Consider the following 21,778-nt stretch of genomic DNA (forward strand, 5'->3'; position numbering starts at 1 on the left):
CTCTGACCCTGAGTTCATCAAGCCACAGGCAATCTTGCTTTCTGGCTTTTCTTATTCTTTCCATTTTGTCCGCACACAAATGCATGCGCACATGCACACACACACATGCACGCACGCACACAAACGCACCTTTGTCACGACCCTTTGTAAAATCAATAATGTTTCAGCATGTCTGTCTTCAACTCAGAGTGAAGCAAATTAGAGGCGAGGACAGACCAGAGCTGTGCACGAGACTGCTCAGGGCAAGGAAACACTGAAACAAATAGTAGGTATGGTCAGCAATTCCTATTTAAAAAGAGAAAGAGAAAGGAAGGAAGGGGAGGAGTAAGGTAGGAATCAAAACACACACACACACACACACACACACACACACACACACACGAACATCAACTCACAGAACAGCAGAATATGATTATGAATAATATTGAAAAGACATAAAACACTAAAATCAAGAGACAATTAATGTTGTTCGATTCAGAGTCATTGCTGTATATTAAAGTTTATGGTGAAGACAATGGCAATGAGGAAACAGTGCCACCAGGAGAAAATACAGTCAAATGCCCACAGACTGAGGCTCTGTTTCCTAGTTTCCTACAGCTCTGTGTCTATGTAAAAGACCACAAACACATCCAAAAACAAACAAACAAACAAACAAACGAGAACAAATAAGGCGTGAATGCATTGAGTGATATGTGAAGGGAAGGATCCTCAGGCTGATTAATGTCATTAATACTCAAGAAAATGATCAGGTAGAATATAAATCCATCCATCCATCCATCCATCCATCCAACCAACCTACTCACTTCCTCCTGGTCTGCTGTCATGGGGTGAAGGAAGAGTACACCCTGGACAAGTCCCTAGTTTAACACAAGGCCACATATAAAGACATACAACTATTCACACTGACACACACACCTATGGGCAAATTGGAATACCTGGGGAGAACCCACGTTGACACAGAGAGAAGATGCAAACCCCACACAGGAAGGCAACAGGTACAGATCAAACCCGTCACTTTCTTGCTGTGAGGCAACAGCGCTAACCACTGCACCACCATGTCGCCTTACCAAAAGATATGATTTTTTAAATATCAAAAGGAAATGACGTTTTGAAGTGTCGTTTATTGATACAACAGTGCCCCCTTAGCAGAACGATGGTCAGATTTTATAACTGCAGTTTCTCGCAGCTTAGATTGTATCAATTCCAGTAAACTGATCAATAAAGACGTTTAGCCTACTCTCAAAAAAGCAGCAAATTAACCATTGCATCATTATATTCACATTTATACATTCATATAGTATTCATAAATAAATAATTTGCTGCTGTTTATTTTATTTTCGACAAAATTATAAATGACAAATACTTCAGTGGAGAGGTGCACTTGCCAAAAGACGAATATAATACAAGGCTATTTTCAACAAATAAGTCCTATATCCTCATATTCAAATCCTAACAGACAGAAAATATACCTGGATTTATCATTAAAAAAAAAAAAAATCGAGCAGTTATCACAGAAAAATGTGGACAGCTTTGAAAGCGTCTTCCTATTAATCTAGTTTGACACGACCATTCATGTCGACTCACAAAACCTGTTGATATGAAATTACAACTACGTCACATTATTCTTTCTGGAAAATGGTGGAGTCATCTCACATGTAACGGTGGGATATTTTGCTACGGATTTTCATTTCATGTTAGTTTATAGTTCGCTGTCTTACATACAACACGTCGACGATTAAACCTTGGTAGTGCACACCCATGAGATTTCCTAAAAATGCCGCAAAACACTGTTTTTCCGACGTAAACAGGCCGGAGTCCACCAGCCCACACCCCCCTGTCCGAGCGGGAGGTGGTATGACCGAAAGCAATAAGTGCCGCTTGTTTGCTTGCAGCATCCTCTCCTCAACTTCCTTTGATAGTAGCGCACACAAATTTTCTTTTCGCTACAAACTCAAAAAAAAAGTACAAACGACGTCACAAAAAATGGAGTGGACCCCGATGGAAATCAATCCTGAGGTGAATGAATCAGTTTGATCATTTATGACAATAATTGACTGCAAGCAACGTGTCCAGGAGGCTCCGAGCTCACCTGTGGTCTCTGTTTGTGTCGTTTCAGATGCTGAACATGGTGAGTAGCAGGCGTTAGCCGGGGCCCGAGGAATGGCGACGCGTCCGTGACGTTAACTATTTATTTCAACTGTTCAGTCAACTGTTAAGTTAGCTAGTTATGAGGGCAGCTACTCAGATTGGCAGTGCCGCACAAAACAGCGCCCTGGTAACTGAAATACCCAGGCTCCAGTGTCATCTTACGAACTATTTTTTGGTGGGGAGAGAAAGTGGTGGTTAATGACAAGGGCTGTGGCTACATGCTGGAAACGCACTCGTCTCCTCAGCATCGTTACCCGGCGCTGATCTCACTGTCTGGGTTGAAGGGTGTGGCCGTGCCTGGCCGGCCAACGCAGCATCTTTAAACACCGGCGGACGAAAGGATTTGTCCGTCAAAAAAAAGGGTTTTTATTTCTTCTTTTGAATAAAAAACAAAAGAAAAACCCAAAAGGTAATATTTAACCACACTTGCATATATTTTCTTCCGCCTGTTATGTTTTCAGTTGATGAGATGCCTCGGCGTGGATGAGAGCTGTCGCTTCGTTGACGTGGTGGGGCTGGACAGTGATCCACTGTCCGCCGTCCCGAAGCCCTGCTGTGCCCTGATGCTGCTCTTCCCACTCACACAACAGGTAACAGTGTTAATAGTGATCGGGTGAGGAGCTAAGGAGGCTACTTCCATGCATACATTACCATGTGAAGTCCTCGGAAATTACTGCCCATCATTGCTTTACGCTAGACATGTTGCTTAGATCACCCTAGACTCCAGGAGTGGGCAAACTACGGCCCAGGGGCCATATGCGGCCCGTTAAGCTTTTTAAGTGAGTCATTAAAGAGCTGTATCTCATGCATTTTCCCAGTGTTTTAAGAGTCTTTTCAGTAATGAGCTAAACACTGTGAGGCTTCAAAGACACATATTTTTTTTGGAACCTGTTTGTTCATTTTCAATATACATTAAAGCACATGTTTTCTACATATTACATCGATTTTTTTCTCCTATGAGGTGGGTCACCAAAACACATATCCACCCATCTGCTCCTGCTCCGGCCCCTCTGTCAAATTGTAGAACCCATTGTGGCCCCACCAGTCAAAAATTTTGCCCAGCCCTGTCCTAGACCTAGCTAAACAGAACAACAGACTTACAGTAGACGGTATCTACAATGTCCAACTGCCCTTGGATTGGTGACATTCAAGAATGTTGGCATTGTGATTAGTGGAATGAATCGTTTTGGATGAGACGGACAGATTTTAAGAATGTGCTGGTTGGCCTATTCGTTCTCCTTACTTCAATTATTGAAATAAAAATAAGACGTGGCAGCATCCCATCCCCATTAACCTGACGCTGTTAAAGATAACAGGCAGAAAATAAAATCGGGACGTTGTTTCATTTCTCCCCTCGATATTGTAAATGTTATCAATATTCTTTCTATTTCTATTTCCCATGTGATGGAAAGTAAATGTCTAAAATAATCTCCCTGTGTGTGCTGGTGTGCATGGCAGCATGAGTCATTCAGACAGCAGCAAGCAGACAAGGTTGTAGGATCGTCCGAGGTCTATTTCCTCAAGCAGACGTTTGGTAATTCTTGTGGCACTATCGCCCTGCTGCACGCTGTGGCCAACAACCAAAGCAAACTGGCGTTTGGTGAGTGCGTACGTTAAATTATGCAGGAGTACAGTAATGACTATCAAACATACAAGTATTGATAAATGAGTCTTTAATTGTTTAAATTTAAATCCACGTGATGAATTAAGATAAAATACATTAAATAAAAAGAATGCATCTATTTAATGAAAATATCATAACAAGTTATATTTTGTCTCCATAATTAAATGTTGAGGTCTTAATGTATATAACCTCTATGCATAGTACATTATGCTGCATCAACAAGCACAAGAAAAAGATTGAAATATGAGACCAAATATTGCATTGGCCAATTAATATTATTATAGGATTATTTGTTTGTAGTCTTGGTGCTCTGTCAAAACGAATTCAAGGCATATTTCATCGTCATTTTATTTGATGCTGCTCATTTCAGCTACTGGATCTATCCTGAAGAAGTTTCTGGATGAGACTGCAAACATGTCAGCTGATGGCCGTGCCAAACATCTGGAGAATAACAAGGTGAATAAACAAATCGAAATATGAAGGCTGCTTTACGATTTGGTTAACTGTGTCAAAAACGCAAATCGCAAAAAGTCTATATCTTTAAGGATGATGCAGGGAATGTAATTGTTAAAACATTATTGGAATTGCAGTAGCTAGGAGGCATTAAAGGGTACATGTTCATTTCAGCCACTAGGGGGTAGTAGAAACCAAGTCAAGCAGATTTTCTCTCAAGCCAAACTTGTACATTGACCACTACTTCTACATTGTACATTGTACAAGTACTTTGAGTTCAATAAGTCTGTTTCTGTTGAGAAGAGGCTTCTTTTCTGACACTCCTTTGTCTCTTCACTCCAGGACATCTTTGACGCTCACAACAAGGTTGCATCCCAGGGCCAGTGTCGGGTAAGATACATAACCACAAGTTAAGTTAACTTAAGTTAAGTGAAAATAATTGAACATCCCAAACCTTTCCAGGTTGTAGGTTTACAAATGATGCAAACCTATCTTCTGTCTGAGTTGGATTTATCTCTGTTCTTCAGCGGACTTCTGTATCCTCCTGTACCTGAGACCTTTACCTAGAATTCTGCTTTGGCTCTAAGAAAATCCAGTTTCAAGCCAGATCTTTTATTTTTTAAATGTTCAGATTCAATCTCTTATTTTTCGTCTTTCTACGTTCCCATAATTATGAATTTTAATTTCTTACACTTCAACTTTTACAGCCAGAGCCCGACAATGTCAACTTCCATTTCATTGCTTTTGTCAATGTGAATGGACAACTCTATGAATTTGGTAAGATGATCACATCTTCTCAATCTATTGTGAATGTTTTAATGCTGTACATTTCTAACTGCCCTGTTGATGTTTAAGATGGCAAGATGAATGGACCAGTGAAGCATGGAGCTACGAGTGATGGATCATTTGTAATGGTAGGTAATTCTTGTTCTGAGGTCTAAATGTCATCTTATTCCTTCAACACAATGCAAAAGTATACAAAGAGTCAAGACTTAAGACTGGATTATGCTTGAATGCACTGAAGTCAAGGATATGTGGCTGCATGCACAGTGAAAAGACTTCACGTATGATTTAAGGCCTTTGCTCTGCACTAAATAAGTTGTGTCCTATCCACAGGATGCTGCCAAATTGTGCCGTGAGTTCATGGAGAGAGAACAAGGAGAGGTCCGATTCTCCTCCGTGGCTCTTTGTCACAATTAGACATTCACAAGGCACCCAGCCAGACTGGTAACCAAAACGTTTCAGAGCTTTTATGTGGCATAAACAATCAGGCAGGCACCCGTAATGACCTGTGAACCCATTCATCTGCACACACTATGCACTGTAAAGCACCTATTGTTTCCTCCTACTGCACTCTCATCTGAACAAAGCATTCTTGAGCACATGTACACACTGGTATGGCATTGTAGCGCATTGTTTTGCTGACACTATCAGATACGCGCTTTGCCAAACGTTTCTACATGGTACGTAGCTGTAAACTGTAAACGGTGAAGTCACATTAGCACTGGCATCGGTACATTAGCATTGCTTGGGTGCATGTTGTATGTGGCCTTTATTGCAATGTTTTGTGTTAACGTTAATTGCTCCATTCAAGCGTCATTAAATCTACACTTGAACACCTTTTGTGCCGATTAAGTAAATCACAAAAAGGCCAACAACTCAGAATTGGGAAACTAGCTAACCCTGAATGCATTAACATTTTGTGTGGTTGAGGTTGTGAGGATCTAACATTCCTCTGCCCAAACGCATTTGTTGGAATAATTTCACCATTGTTCACAGCATGGACACAGACGTCAGAGTGCTGTCCAGTGGTGTTGCTTTGCATTGACATTTACATGGAAACAGAGGTTCTTTCTGGAAAGTTTGAAGTTGAAGTGCAATATAGCGCAGATAGGCCATTTTCTTTTAACAGGAGCATTTTTGTATATTAGTTTCTATTTAGGTAGCACTTACTTAATGAGTCGCCTTTGTAAGAATGGTCAACTACAAGTTTGAATGTTGCATTGACCCATCAAACTAAAAACAAAATAAAATCTTAATAATAAGGGTGGCCATCAAAATGTGGTTCTTGAATTATCCTGACTTGTTGTGTAGTGCAGGTTGATAATATTTACTGTGCACTGATTGTTTACTTTTTTGCACTTTACAAGTACTTTGTTGCTGTAGTTGTATGCCTAAACCAGCTATTGGAAATAAAGTGACCGTTAAACTTAACTCCTTGTTTGTTTGTTTGTTGTCATTAAGTGCTTGTTTCTTACTTATATAGCTACTGTATTTGTATATATGTATTTATGAACAGCATGTGTCTAGAGGAGTGAAATTAGACGGACATTAATTAAACCTATTTCCAAACAGCTCTGCCTTTCAGAGACGTGCTTAAGCTATTAGGAACCTTTGAATAAATCCGTTCACGTTCAAACCAATGTGTAACCTTGCTGTTTCCAAAACAGTTATACACAGCAACTGTCTTCTATGTAACCAATCTGGAACATCCAATGTGTATTATTTTTAAGTTGCTGCTCATACAATTACAGACAGTGGGGTCATTTAGGGTGATCGGCTCCAAATAACCCCTAAATGTTTTCCATTTAACCATGGGACAGGTTGTGTATTTGACCCCGTGACCTTGGGGCTCCCATTGTTGTAAGAAGAATCTCAGGTATTTTCATTAACTTTGCAGTGCAATATGTGCAGCCTCTTTAAATTCATCTTTGATTTCAACCATCGAGTTAATTGTTTTGAGCGTCACGCAAAAAAAAAAAAAAAAAAAAATCACAATTACAGAAAGAGACTACAAAAAAAGACCCCAACTCTTAAACAAAAAAATAAATAAATCAGCGTCCAGCTGGGTGGCAAAAGTGAAATGACGTGTGGCCATACTCCCCATATTAGCCCCCTCCCCTTTTCCTGCCTGTTTCTATCTCCGTCGACCTCCGCCCCCTCCCCCCTGCGTAGATTCCAGCCTGCGCGTTCACGCGGCCACAGTTGCGCGGCAGCGGCGGCAGCCTCTCGCCGACGTTCAGGGAGGACTCGGTATTTTTAGCGGCTTGCTGCTGCTGCTGCTGCTTCGTGTTGCAGGCAGGCAGCGAGCGTCGGGAAGGAGAGAGCACTGCTGTGTGTCTGCCCTCTCTCCATCTCCAGGCCACCAGGGAGTGCACAGTGTGCGGTGGAAGTGTGCTTGCGGAGGAGTTGCAGCAGGGGCGGAGTGCGGACTCGAAGGCGAGGGGCTCGGAAGCAGCCAAAGAGGAGGAGGACGGAGGATAGGAGGGATAACGGGAGTGACGGGACACCGCTGAACATCTCCCACCGCACACAGCAGCGTGTCCTCGGAGATGGCTAGTCCCGATCCAGGTCGAGATGTCCCGAACGAGTCGGAGCGGCCCGAGCCGAGCCATCCCGAGCCAGCCTGCCAGGAGGCTCAGAAATGGATCGAGGTGAGTGAAGTGAAGTGGCCGGGTTTGGTTGGGGGGCAAGTGTGGCGGGGGGGGGGGGGGGGGGCGCTGAGGGGGTCGAGGCTGCTGCTGCTGCTGCTGCTACATATGAAGTGGGCCATAATGTCAAAGTGAGATATAAATACATACATCGGTTCATCGTCACCTGTTGAAGGGGGGGATTGGGGTTGGGGGGCACTCAGTCTCGGGTTACGCTGCATGTGTGAACAACTGTATGTGCGTCAAAAAAAAAGAAAAAGTTTTCCCACTCATGAGGTTCTCATTGGAAATTCAATCGCAAAGAGTGCGTGCAGCAGCGTGGGGACGGTGACCGAGCTGACGCGGCTCATCTCCGCAAGGTTACCGCTCGCTCGCTCACTGTTTTGTTTTGTAACCACCAACAGCTAATTGTCCTCCTCCTCCTCCACCTCCTCCTCCGAGTAACGCCCCCTTTCCCTTTTCATTTTTTTCTGCGTGAGGGAATCTTGCACTCCGGATGATGCTACTGCAGCCTCTACTGTAGCAGCAGCTGATGGCACTGGATGAGATTATGGCTGGAGGTTTTTTCGCGCTATGATTATCTGCTGAGGCTAAAAACGCCTCTCTCTCTCTCTCTCTCTCTCTCTCTCTCTCTCTCTCTCTCCCCCCCCCCCTCTCTCTCTCTCTCTATAAGCCTGAGTGGTGAATCATGATTCGCCCGTGGAGATGCGTTATGACCTATTTTTTTCCTTCTGATTTGATCACGGTGCATGTTGTCCTGGCTTCAGCCTCTTCTGCTGCCAAGCACGGATTCACATTGGGCGAATACAAAAAGAGGCCTGGGAACGCAGCAAAAGCCAGTTACATAAAGGATTGACAAGCCTACGTACAATGTGGAGGGTACTTGATAAAAATGTGTGACCTTGAAAGGCTAAATGAATAACTATAGGTAAATGAAAAACTGCCTTATTGCCATGATACTCCACTTTGAAATGCTGAGGTTCTATTTCCAATTTCTGCCACATCCATCTTGCCAGGCTCTGGCACGAAACGATTGCAGCCAGTTTTGGTATTGCACAGCAAAATCAACCTCTCTACTGGCGCGATAAAACCAGGAATTAGCTGCTGCAAGCTGCCTTCAAAGCCACACAAGGATATGAAGAAGAGATACAGGAAGGGACTACAAGCTTTTTTCACTGCTTAAGAGATTAGCAGGGATGCTGCACTAGCGGCAGCTTTACTAAGGATGGAGAGTATTTAGCATTCAAAGAACAACAAATGCTAATTGCTAAAGGTGTTTTTGTTTGACTTGGAACTTGTGTGGTTAAATTTACTGGTACACAGGGCTGCTCCATTTCTACTTGGGAGAAATTGGATTAAACTATAAACTGTATCTACAGCACCAGACAACCAGGACATGAAAGCATAGCAAAGCTAAAAGTCTCGTGAGCTGCTTTCCATTTTCAGAGTCCACAGAAGTCCATCATTGTTCCACCCACTTCTAGCCTGACAGTGTCCCACATGCAGTCCAGGAGAATTCCAAATTATTAGCTTTTATGAAATATCTAATTTGGCAACTAGTGACCCACATTTGATGCTATAACTGTCCATTTCAATATGTATAACAAACATGTGTGAGTGTGTGTGTGTGTGTGTGTGTCAAAGGCATAAAGCAGCACTATAGAAGTCTCCTCATGCAGTGTGTTAAGTATTCATTAGTATAAGAATTCAAGTTTTGCTGTATGAAGATCTCCTTAAACTCAGTTGGCTTTGATTGCATTTGTGTGCATTACCAGACATTTATTTTACACTCAAAAACAATTTATCCTCAATACGTGTATTTTTGGTCCACCTGTTGGTAGCGGCTGTCCACTGATTCATCTTCATGATGTCACAACCTCCTCGATCCTGATTTACACTCATGTTGTAATATGTTGCAACACAACAGCAAAATTGGATTTTCTTTCAGAAACATCATTAAATTTTATACTGTATCTATTTTATATGTATTCCATACTGGAAAATAATATAAGAATTTATATACACTACCAGTCAAAAGTTAAGACACATACTCTCTGATTTAATGTTTTTTCTTTCATTTTCACGACTATTTACATTGTAGATTGTCACTCAAGGCATCAAACCTATGAAATGGAATGTGTATGAAACAACTCAAACAAGTTTTATATTTCAGAATGATGATCTAGAATAGGCACCAAACATTATGGTAACATCATTGTTGAGCAGAGAGTTGGTTTTAATCTCTCCTGCTGGCGTCTTCGCTCGGTGCTCCTCTCTTAGCTTTGCCTCCTAATTCTCAAGTTTATTTTCAGTGTGTCCAGTCTGACTCTATTTCCAGTCATGTATTTTCATGCTCTGACAGGTGGGGATGATTCAGGGTTAACCATGCCACCTTGTGCTCCCAGCAACGTTTTCACTGTGTGTGTATGTGTGTGTGTGTGTGTGTGTGTGTGTGTGTGTGTGTGTGTGTGTGTGTGTGTGTGTGTGTGTGTGTGTGTGTGTGTGTGTGTGTGCACGTGTGTGTGTGTTTGGGAAAAGTATGCAAACCATACGGACACACACATGCATAGAAGGCTTGCACCGGTCGATCAGCTATGCATGGTGCTGCACACGCGCGCCTCAGACACACCCCGGTTGGGTGACACCACCGGTCACTATGTGAATATGATACCGGCCAGTAGCTCAGGTGTCACCGTCTCCAGGATGGGGGCAGTAGAGCAGTCGGCAAATACATCACAGCATGACCCCGAGCAGGAAATAAGATTGGCACAAACAAGAACTCTCTATCTGTTTATAGACAAGACAAGGTGGGGATTAGGCTGCCCCGAAGCCGACGCAAAACTCCCAAAGGCACCGTGAGGCGTTGGGGAAGCAGCAGTGAGCTCGTTAAACCTGCACAGGCTTAGAGAAGCAAAGTTAACTTTAGTGACGGCGGTTAACCTCTTCTGTCACCAGCATGTGGAAGGAAGAGTCAGTCACATGGAAGAGAATAAAGAATGTATGTGATTGAACATATGTGTATGTGTGTCTGGTTGTGTGTGTGTGTGTGTGTGTGTATGCACTCCAGATGTCACAGCTGTCCTGGCCAGATTAACTCCAATAGTTCCAGACGACCAGCTGTGTCTGCACGAGAGGGAGCGCGTGTGAAAGTAAGGAGTTCAGGGATAAAAACATGAAATTAAACCCTTGATGAGACAAAGGGAAATAACAATGAGACAGTCGTACAAGTCTTCTGTTGTTTTTTCTGTCTTTTTTGACACTCAACTTCACACAAAAAACGAAAGGACATAAGTTGGGTTGAGCATGCGGATATGTATGTGTGATTGATTGCCTTCGTCTGTCACTGGGCATATTTTTTTTAAGTGGTTTAAGGTGTCAGGGAAAATTGAATCAACGGACATGCTCAGCTGTGCTCTACATTCCACACGGAAGTGCACTTGAATTGCAGTAATGTTCGGAACCCTCCAGGAATATAAAATTCTTAAATGTAACTTATACAGCTGTTTAAACAGTCTCTTGATTCTATGGCAACGATTCTATTGGCAAAATGTGTTTCTTTCTTATATTAATGATTATGAGGAGAGTAAAGTAAGTCCTCAGTCTTCAGTTTTGGAATCTACCAACAGATAATTGTTTCCTCTGCTCTGCTTTTTCCTTTTAGTCACCAGGCAAGTAATGCGCAAAGTGCCCACAGCATATGATAACATTATAATAACTAGGCTAATGCTGCTTCAGATAACATTTCCAGACAGCAGCCTCTCCGCTTGCACAATTCCTGCGCCTGAGCCATTAATCTTCGCGAACCTAAATTACTTTTAGCGCTGCTGGGGGTGTTTCTACAAACCTCAGTCCCCCGTTGTGCAAAACTGGCTGTCAGTTGTTTTATCAGCCCACATTATTGCTAGTTTAAAACAATATTGGGTGAAAAAGTGAAAGTGTCAGCTTTATTTGAAATGTTGAAAACCCCATTTACCCTTTGCAATTCTCCAAGACACTTCATTTGTTAGGATACATTATACATCATTAATACATTAAGACACTATGATCATTAAAATTGATATGTTTTGCATAACAATTTGTAAACGATAAAGGGACATTTTTCAAGTTCTTCGGAAGAGTTTTTGAAACTCTATAAAGTTCTTTCATACTATGTTGACTAGTTTAACAACTTTCTTTTAACAGATGCCCTTCCAAAGAGCACTGGACGTCAGTAGAAACACATGTGAGCAAAGAAAAGTTTAGGCCTCAGACTTGAACAAAAAAAAAAAAACAACCACAATTTGCAGCAGCTCATCCCCATGTTATTGTAGCAAGTCCTGGCTTTTGTCACCCTGCTGCGCTTACCAAAGAAATTCCTCCGGTAACTCGATTAACTGCGTGTTTTGCTTTTCTCTCTATCCATCTTCTCATTCTTTCCATCTTTTTGCTGTAACAAAGTAAAAGTGGAGAGTCTTTGGCCTCCTTCTCCGTCTCCTTTGGCCCCCTCAGTCTCACCCCGGGGTTTAAACGTTAGCTGCTGCTGCCATTCATTCAGTCTGAGTGCGGCCGTCCCGCCATGAGGCGGCAAAGGAGGCTCAAATTACTGTTGCTAGCGCTGAAATACCCCCCAGGAGTCTGACTGGGTCTTTGTCGGGGACGCGAATGCTTGCTTTGGCCGCACGCACTCATGACAATCCTGACAATCCTGACAATCTTTCTCCTCCGCTGAAGTTTCCGAGAGTTTTTCTGCTGACATTTTAGACACTTGGACACACACACACACACACACACACACACACAACCCACCACCCACTGTCAGTGTCCTACATCCTGCTGGCGCGCACACGCACAAACTCACTCCCTACCCTGCACACTGTTGTCTTGCTCCTCTTCCGAACGGATCTTTCCTCTGTAAATTATGCATGGCCATGCTGTGCAGTCAGACCTTAACAATCATCATATATGCCAGTGTCTGTGTGATTCCGCACCTGCGTGTATGTGTGTGTGCGTGTGAGATGAAAGACAAGGAGAAGAGAGCGATGCCAATAGGAAACATCTGGTCATCACTTATATAACTAAAAACAATAGGCTGTGGGCCGTCCCATAGTTGCAGATGAGCTGTGTGTGTGTGTGTGTGTGTGTGTGTGTGTGTGTGTGTGTGTGTGTGTGTGTGTGTGTGTGTGTGTGTGTGTGTGTGTGTGTGTGTGTGTGTGAATCTATGTACTGCAAAAAGGGAGTACTTGCGGTGTTTGTAAAGAAATAGAGATCTGAATTTTTGAAAAATGTGATTAATTATGATTTGTATTTCATTGATGGCAAAGATTTCAGATGTTATTGAGGTGATGGACGTGTTAGAGCGTCCACTGTACGTGAGCAGCAGAGACAGAGCGTGTGCGTCTGTGTGTGTGTGTATTTGTGTGTGTGTGTGTGTGTTTGTGTGTGTGTGTGTGTTTGTGCCGCATTTGGGTGCTAACCGTAATCTGTGCTAATCTGGATTAGACGTCTAAACAGTGCAATCGCTTTTCTTTTCTTTTCATCTTTGGTTCCTGGTTACACAACAGCGTATGCGCGTGTGTGTGCGTGTGTGTGTGTGGGTTGGCGTCCTAATGGTATGTTGCTGTTGGCTTCCTCACTCCCTCCTCCTGCTCCTGCCTGCAAAAGGATGGACTGCAAATTAGAGTGCAGGTTGGAGGATTGAGGTTACCGACCGTAGTGGCTCATTCAGGTCACGAGCGCGTGCTTTTAAATCAGGGATGTTCAACCGTGGGAGCGTTTTGGCAAAAAAAACAAAAAAACAAACTAGGGCACAAAGCAGTCAGGCATTAGTTTGGCACGAGCCTCATTTGATTTCACTGATGCAAAATGCTGGGGGAGGGGCGAGCTGGCAGCTTCTTGGGATTCACTCATGCAGGGACACGGCGCTGAAACCTTCTGTTCACGGTATTGGTGAATTATGAAGCCATCTAACGCTTCAGGTTCCATCCCCTTCACAAAGTATGACTTTACAAGACTTCATGTTATATGTAATATTTTGCCCATAGTGTAGCATTGCATTTTTAATAAATGTTAAAGTTCCCTATGCAAAATTAACTTTTCAGCTTTTCTAACAACAATAATATCTGCCTCTAGCCCAAACGTGGACAAACTATGGCCCATTTTTCTGTGTTTTAAGAGTCATTTCCACGAAGAGATAAACACCGTGAGGCTTCAAAGACACATTTTTGTTGTACTGCTTTTGTTCATTTTCAATTGACATTAAAGTACGTTTTCTACATTATCCCATGAAAACCAGTCAAAAAGTTCGCCCACCCCTGAAGTGCATTGAAAATCTTGAGAAAGTGTGTGCTAAAAGCCAAAGTTCTTTAATTCATCTGTTTGTGATGTCACAAAGGGCACTGAAGCCTCTCCCAGCCAGAGCTCCTTCCTCCATCTGAAACCCTGCCTTGTCTTTGTCCGCTCCAAAACTCGTGGAAAATTCCAACAACGCAGTAGTTTTAGCGGGAAGCTCAAAATCACGGGTGGCTGTAAACAAAGGGCTAAATGCATGTAGCTTTCTGGAAATCTGTAGCGTTTAAATGATGAAGGACGCAAGTTTGCTTTTAGGGAGTAAATAATGTCCGTCCACTCCCTTTACATCTTCCTCTTCCTGCCCTCTGTTCCCAGGCTGTGACAGGGAAGAGCTTTGGAGACAAGGACTTCCGCAGTGGACTGGAGAACGGCATCCTGTTATGCGAGTAAGCCCCCACCCCCACACACACATACACACACACCCTTTTATGCTGGATCAGCAGCAACGTTCAGTGCATAAATACTGCTTTAAGACTCAATAAATCCTCCTGCTCCTCTTCCACGCAGGCTGCTGAGCGCAATCAAGCCGGGCCTGGTCAAGAAGATCAACAGGCTGCCCACCCCCATCGCCGGCCTGGTAAGAACCCACTCACTCACACAGTAGTGTGACTATCAGCCACCCTATTCATCACCGCGGCCGTCGTCTCCGACTGTCTTTGAACCCCCCGCTGCTCCTCTGGCAGGACAACCTGTCAGTCTTCCTGCGGGGCTGTGAGGAGCTTGGCCTGAGGGGCGCCCAGCTGTTTGACCCTGGCGACCTCCAGGACACCTCCGTAAGAGCCAACCTCAAGTAAGCGCGCTCAACTGTACACGCTACAAGCCTTTCTGAGATCCCGGCCATCGCCAGTTTTGTGTTTTTGTGTTTGTGTGGTTTGTGTTGGACAAAACAACTCGTTTCTCCGTCCGCAGGGACTCGGACTGCAACCGCAAGCTCAAAAATGTGAGTAATTGCTGCCCCCCATATTTTTATTCGGTTCCATCTTCTGTCTCAGTGCAATGAATAGAATTCGAATTAGAATGCCTTTATTTATCCCACATTGGTGAAATGTACATAATTAAAGCAACATGTAGTGCAATTGACGAGAAAAAATAATGAATTAAAAATAAATCAAATAAACAACAAAGAAATCAAGCTAAGTCGTTCAGAACAACTTGCCCCAACTTAAGCCCTCTACAATAAGATGACCTGGATGACTGAGAACCTTCACAGACAGGGAAAAATCAACTACTGACATCGACAAGGACAATATTTCTAAAGCTGCGATGAACCTCCACGATCGTCTCTCTCCCGCTCAGGTGTTGAACACGGTGTTCTGGCTGGGGAAGGCGGCCAACGGCGTCGCCTCTTACGCCGGCCCGTCGCTCAACCTCAAGGAGTTCGAAGGGCTTCTGGCGCAGATGAAGGTGGTGAGTGGTGGTGGGGGGAGGGGTCGGTCTGTGACTTTCCCGCCTATGCCGGGCCTGCCGGAGGGGAGGGGGAAGGGCAGGGAGGGCGCGAGACAGAAGACAAACAGTTTTGTTTTTCTCCCGCCGCGGCTTTTCCCTATTTCAGCGAGAGACAAAAGAGGAACAGAGTGCGGTCAAGAAAAGATGATTGGTTGGGCTGGGTTTTGTTGTTTCTCATGCAGGAGCAGGGTCACATTCAGGCTGTTTTTGGGCCACCACTGTTTTTTTTTAAAGGCCATGTAAAGTAAATAGTGTTCATTGCAATATGAAGTTTGAGTTGCAGAGAACATTCTGTTGTAACCCCCCTTTGTGCATGTTTCTGCTGCTTGCTGTTACCTCACCTGACCTGCTGCTGCCAGCAGAATTTGTCCTCCTCATCAGGATTTATGCAGCTGGATTATAGATTTTTCTCTCAAACTGTGACTCCAGCTTGCCTTTTTTTGCGTTCTCGCATTTCTCTGGTGACATTTTTTTTAAAAACCCCACACACACACATTCTGCTGAAATTGCAAAGTTCAGCGACAAGCGTCAGCCAATCGCACAAAGTGTAACATTTGACTACCAGTGAGGCGCATGGCCATCCTTTCAGATGCAGCAGCCAAAGAACCAAATAAACCAAATTAGCCACAGAATGACTTCTGGCTGCCGACTCGAGTTCTTTAAAATGATTGAAACCACCAAACTCTTACTGTCAGAAGTTTGAGCTGTTGAGCTCTAATCCTCAAAAATCCAGCGAGTAAGAAGTCAAGACAGTTTAGCTCCAAGTGACAACACTGAACAGGAAAGGCTCTGTAAAATCTCATTTTCATTTGCTCAAGTTAGCAGTACAAAATTCCTATTTTGTAACAAGCTTAACATAGCTGTAGTGGCATGTAATGAATCTTGTATCGTTTATCAATCACCATCAAGTGACAACAGCCTCACTCGACTGCCACGGTCGGCTGACTTCATATTCTTCTACTTAGTGTTTCGGGCAGAAATATGAGTCGGGACGCTCAACACAACTGTGTCAAACATTCCATCATGTTAGTGTAACCGTGTTGTTGTCTCTTGTCTGTAGGACAGCGGAGAAGAAGGGGAGAGTCCACAGACGCGCAGCGTCAGGGACAGCGGCTACGACTGCTGGGACTCCGAGAGGAGCGAGTCTCTGTCGCCACCTCGACACACTCGTGACAACTCGCTGGACAGGTGAGGGCCGTCTGTCAACGCGTGCGCTGACCCGCACTGACACACACAGACAGAAATACCCCGACGCGGTTGTTCATCACAACGCTGAGGAATGGTGACGACATGTTTACGGACTCGTTTCGCTCTTTACAATTTAGAAACGTAAATGCTGCCTCAAGTCTTATCATTGAAATAGATCAGAGGTGTCAAACTCAAATGCACAGCGTGGCCAAAATTTAAAACTTGGACAAAGTCGCAGGCCAACATTGATATTTATTGGAAAACTCTTCCTCCAGTTATAACAGTGAACCTTTTTTTTTTTTTTTTTTTAGAGTTTTGCTTCAACCTGAAAAGGGAACAAGCAAAGCTTAATACCATGTAATCAATTATTTCATATTGCACACATACAAAATTGAATTTTAAATTTAAAAAACTCATCTAACTAAAATAAAATGTCTTTGTTCTTTTTTTGTCTTTTTTATTTGTAGGCTTCTGATTTAAATTTTAACAGTATTTTTTTTTCAATGGGCTAATAATACATTTCAAAATAAAATAACAACAATAAACCAATTAAGCAATAATAATATCCTTCAATGAACCAGAGCATTCTGGGATTTGGAGTATTCGTGGTACATGGGCTATATAATACCAACAGGAGCTCTAGTAGGGATTTTTTATTGCCTCGTGGGCCAAATATAATTACACTCCGAGCCAAATTTGGCCCGCGGACCAGAGTTTGACACCTGTGAAAGAGATTAATCTTGTCGAGTTGCACCTGACTGTGATGAACAGTAACGTCATGCCTTGTGTCTCACAGCCTGGACTCCTTCGGCTCCCGCTCCCAGCACAGCCCCTCCCCCGACGTGGTGACTCGAAGCAACTGTGACGGTTGGTTTTCCCTCAGCCTTCATCCAGATAAGACTGATGTCACATAAGTGAACTGGAGCCAGCGCTGGCTCCGGACCAGCGCTGGCTCCAGCTGTGATTGTTCTAAGAACCTGCTTGCTTTTCCCTCGGCCAGGGGATCAATAGAGCCGATTGGCTTTGTACGTCACTGAACCTGCGCCTGATTTCCGGCATCGTCGGCATACAACGAAAACGGTGTTACCCTGCGCTTTCTAGAAATAGAAATAGAAGCTGTGTGGGATTAGCCTGCCAATAATTAATTGTATTATCAAGTCCAGGCATTCAAGATAGCTAGCACTTTCTTGGTAACTCAGCAGGTAATGATTACCTGGAGCACATGATGCTCATTGTGCTTCTGCCTGTGTCGTTTCCTGAGCAGCATTTGGGAGTTTAAAGTATGTGCCTGAGTTTTGTGAACTTTTGCCCTGGACTTTGCAAACTTATTCTTGAGATGCAGTCAGCACAGGCTATTGTTGGCGATCCATTGTTAACAACACTGGGCAGGTTGGTTACCCAAGTGCTGATCGGCTGAACCCGATGTCAAACAAACACTGTGCTAAGATAAGAGAGGCTCCTGCTTGCCCAAACGAGCATGAGTGTGGTGATCGTCTCATGTAAATAGGCGTCTTTCTATAAATGTCGATTCATTTGAAGCTGTAATTTCAAACCACACTCCCATAAATAGTCTGACTCTAAAATGTTGGGGTTTGAAAATGGTGTGTTTTGACTAGTCTGGCTGCCACTGGACGGCAGCTGAACCCTATCTCACCGTCTGTGCGTGTGTGTGTGTGCGTGTGTGCGTGTGTGCGTGTGTGCGTGTGTGTGTGTGTGTGTGTGTGTGTGTGTGTGTGTGTGTGTGTGTGTGTGTGTGTGTGTGTGTGTGTGACCCCGGGGTGCTGCAGCTGTTCTGTCTCTGCAGCAAACGCTAAAAAATTATGACCCAAGGAAAAGCAGGCTGAGGTCAACATCCTGCCTTTCAAATGTCTCTCTTTATCTCTGGCGTGTGTCTTTGTGCTCATGAGAGAAATATCACACGCATCCTGTTCACAACTTAATAATCAGCAACGCAGCTGGATGTCACATTCCAGTTGTCGAGAATAGATCCATCTCCCCACTTTACCAAGGAAAGTGTGATGAACTGTCAGCAGACACTTCAAAGAGGAGAAATCAGGAGGAAACATGAAGTCCTATTCAATATAATATGTATCTATCTATCTATCTATCTATCTATCTATCTATCTATCTATCTATCTTAATCCCAAAGCAATGAGATGAGGTACCAGGTTTAACAAGATAATGAGGCAAAGACAGAATGCTTAATTAGACTCTGGTAAAGCCTCTCTGCGGTATAGAAAATGCTGTTCTGGCTTGAGAAATAACTACCCTGTCACCCCATCTAGAGGCGACCAGCCTTATTAAAGGGCAAACCAAAAAACACACCCTTACCGTACAGAGACATCATCCCCAATTTTCACATCTTTACATTTCATTCCAGTCTCCTGCGGAACACCATTAATTACCCCCCCAAGAAACCCCAACAACCTCCACAGCATATGTAGCCCTCTGTTTTCAGCCTCCCGCAGAAGCAAAACTCTGTTTCAGCTTCCTGCTCAAACTGATGTTTTGTCGCTCCGTCCACACGCTTTGAAGAAGACATAAACAAGGTGGCTGTGGGTGGTCCCAGAGGATGAATGGTTAGCCTGGGAGAGGTAGCAGTGCTTTTTTGTGACATCACAAAGGGCACACCTAGAGGATTGCAGAAGTAGCGTCAGGGTGCATGGCGTACCCATGTCATAGTTGTGAAGAAACTAGGGTTGCACCAATACAGATTCCATGGTTGGGTGGGAGTACTCTACCTATAGCACGATACCGATACATACATACTAATTGTGTATGTATGTATATGACAATTTTGTTAAATTTGTGTTGGTACTGAAGTGAAACTTGTGACAGATGTTCTAGGAAAACATGCTGAGGAATGTTGTTCAAATAAAAGTAATCTGTGGAAAATAAAGTAATTTTATTATGTGTAATGACCTTATTAAGTACTCAGTATCGCTATCAATGAGTACTGAAATGCCAGTACTCGTACTCGTTCTGTGGTATTGGTGCATCCCTAGAGGAAACCCAAGAAACCCACTGAAAAGTTTGAGCTCTGATTCTTGGGATGTCTCTCCAAACGCTACGAAATCTCTTGGCAGTTACACACCAACCTTCACAGCTGACTGGATTTATGCTTCATGACTCTCCTGCCAGGGCGAGGCAGCGACTCGGAGGCCGACGGCAGGAGGCCAGATGTGCGGAAGGACGACATGTCGGCCCGGCGGACGGCCAGCGGAGAGTCCAGGAGCTCCGTCCCTTTCAACCAGTTCCTGCCCAACAGGACCAACGCCGGCTCCTACATCCCGGCTCCGCGGAGGAAACCCTCGGCGGAGGAGGGAGAGCAGCGCAGGTAATCACATACACACACACACACACACACACACACACACACACACACGCACCGCACACACACACACACAGCTGGAGGAACAGGTCAGTCACTCGGCCACCAACACAATATCCCTCAGTCGCCCTCAAGCCTCGTCGGATCAGAGCAAGAGAAGCGGCGCTCAACACAAATCCCTCAAGACTGTCACCTGGGCGCCGGAGAACAATGAGGAAACAGCAAAACAGGAAGAGGAGAGGGTGACACAGGAAGTCCTGGAGCAGACCAGGCTGCAGAAGTTGCAAAAGGCCGGGATCAAAGTCCTTCCTGCCGTCGCTCGCTACAGCAGGTCAGCCCGTTGGAGCTGCTGCTGCTGTGGTTTGGTAGCGTTAGCCGCACGCTAACGAGTTGCTGTTTGATTTTGTCGCTGCTGCCGTTGCGGTTTGGTAGTTTTTTTGCCGCCCCCTGGGTTGGTAATGGTTGATTTTGTTTGCTGGGATTCAAAAGAACTAACTGCCTGCTGGTTGGAGCTCTTGTGAGCTCTTTGCCCATAGATTCTCATGAATGGTTGGTCTTCCCGGTGTGTGTGAGAAATGCTCTGGTTTGCCTCACGTCAAGACGTTTTGGGTGTGAGCTCCGACTAACCGACGGGACGGCTGCGTGGATGCTCAACCAACCCGAGTGTTGCATGTTGGATGACTCACGGCGGAAAGCTTAATGGTGCCCGAATTGACCTTTGCCCCCAAAAAACGCCTCCAGCCCCTCCACAGTGGAAGAGCAGGGACCCAGGGCGCCGTCCCCAAACATCATCCTTCGTTGCCAGAATGACTTTCTGAGCTCCCACAAGTCGGCCTGGGACTCCCCGTCCGACGGGGAGAGCGACGAGGCCGAGACGGCCAGAGTGCCCGACGTTCGCCGAGACGACCTGGCGTCCAGGCGGGCGCCTCGCGGACCCGTCGCCTCCAACGTCCACCAGTTTGTCCCGCGGCCGGCGTGTAGCAGCAAAGACCGCGAGCGCTGGGAGGGAATCAGGCGGGCCTCGCAGAGAAGCCTGCAGGAGAAGGAGAGCAGGTCGGCCCCAGTGTGTGTGTGTGTGTGTGTGTGTGTGTGTGTGTGTGTGTGTGTGTGTGTGTGTGTCTTTCAAATTTCCTCCTCAAACGTCCTGCTGAAAATAATCCTTCCTTTCTATGGCTGCGTCACGTGCTTTGACGCACACGCGTGCCGTGGGGTGAAACGATCCCATTCTCGCTGCTCTGCGATTGGACAGCGAGACGGAGGCAGCTGACGCTGGCCGCGAGGAAGAGGAGAAGAAGAAGAAGAAGGAGGAGGTGGTGGAGGAGGAGGTGGCGGAAGCTCCCAGCAAGCAGAGGGACGACCTGGCTCAAAGGCGAGCTCAGACCAGGCCCCTCCCACAGAGGGAGGGGCCAGCCAGATTTGTGTCCGCCACCATGAGTCAGGCCGACATGCAGAAGTGGGAGCGGCTGAAGATGAGTGACCCCAGGTGACCCCGACACACCCACTCTGATTCAGAATACAGTTGCAGCGTGAAGCCCCTTGCTGCTGCTGCTGAGGCTGCTGCTGCAGCTGTATTTCTAGGGCGAGACTATGCAGTGTGTGTGTGTGTGCGTGTGTGTGTGTGTGTGTGTGTGTGTGTGTGTGTGTGTGTGTGTGTGTGTGGCTGCAGCGGCAGCGGCAGCTCCACTTCCTGACTTTGATCAAAGAACCCCAGAAATCTGCCGACGAATCTCTAATTAGGAACCGCGTGGCTGTTGCGGTTTTCAACGCATCGTACGAGGCAGAACCAAACAGCGGAACCACAACAGAGTGCACGCTAAGCACCGAGTGTCT

The 21,778-nt window shown here is 45.0% G+C and overlaps 2 protein-coding genes across 11 annotated transcripts in view; both read left to right on the forward strand.

The window, feature by feature from the left end:
- The first annotated feature begins 1,880 nt into the window (after nt 1-1,880).
- On the forward strand, nt 1,881-6,439 carry uchl1 (ubiquitin carboxyl-terminal esterase L1 (ubiquitin thiolesterase)). The gene is made up of 8 exons (XM_076034613.1): nt 1,881-2,028; nt 2,610-2,738; nt 3,607-3,748; nt 4,143-4,228; nt 4,568-4,615; nt 4,933-5,002; nt 5,081-5,139; nt 5,342-6,439. Exons 1-8 carry the CDS (start codon nt 1,984-1,986, stop codon nt 5,423-5,425), a joined length of 663 nt encoding a protein of 220 aa, XP_075890728.1. The 5' UTR covers nt 1,881-1,983; the 3' UTR covers nt 5,426-6,439.
- A 734-nt stretch (nt 6,440-7,173) lies between these two features.
- LOC142893754 (LIM and calponin homology domains-containing protein 1-like) overlaps nt 7,174-21,778 on the forward strand; it is a 31,023-nt gene continuing 16,418 nt past the window's right edge. For 4 of the 10 annotated variants that reach the window (XM_076034649.1, XM_076034677.1, XM_076034685.1 and 1 more), the window contains exons 1-12: nt 7,176-7,659; nt 14,299-14,369; nt 14,491-14,560; nt 14,667-14,773; nt 14,893-14,923; nt 15,280-15,390; nt 16,490-16,617; nt 17,414-17,484; nt 19,759-19,954; nt 20,073-20,279; nt 20,690-21,001; nt 21,198-21,431. In XM_076034649.1, the coding sequence (XP_075890764.1) occupies nt 7,558-7,659; nt 14,299-14,369; nt 14,491-14,560; nt 14,667-14,773; nt 14,893-14,923; nt 15,280-15,390; nt 16,490-16,617; nt 17,414-17,484; nt 19,759-19,954; nt 20,073-20,279; nt 20,690-21,001; nt 21,198-21,431 (1,640 nt within the window). In that variant the 5' untranslated portion in view covers nt 7,176-7,557. Of the gene's footprint in view, nt 7,660-14,298; nt 14,370-14,490; nt 14,561-14,666; nt 14,774-14,892; nt 14,924-15,279; nt 15,391-16,489; nt 16,618-17,413; nt 17,485-19,758; nt 19,955-20,072; nt 20,280-20,689; nt 21,002-21,197; nt 21,432-21,778 lie in introns of all 10 variants that reach the window. The other 6 variants (XM_076034625.1, XM_076034641.1, XM_076034633.1 and 3 more) reach the window with 5 other exon arrangements.

The sequence above is a fragment of the Nelusetta ayraudi genome, unplaced genomic scaffold (genome assembly GCF_046127955.1).
Source record: "Nelusetta ayraudi isolate G7.1 ecotype Tasmania unplaced genomic scaffold, CSIRO-AGI_Nayr_v1 ptg000004l, whole genome shotgun sequence".
Taxonomy (NCBI): domain Eukaryota; kingdom Metazoa; phylum Chordata; class Actinopteri; order Tetraodontiformes; family Monacanthidae; genus Nelusetta; species Nelusetta ayraudi.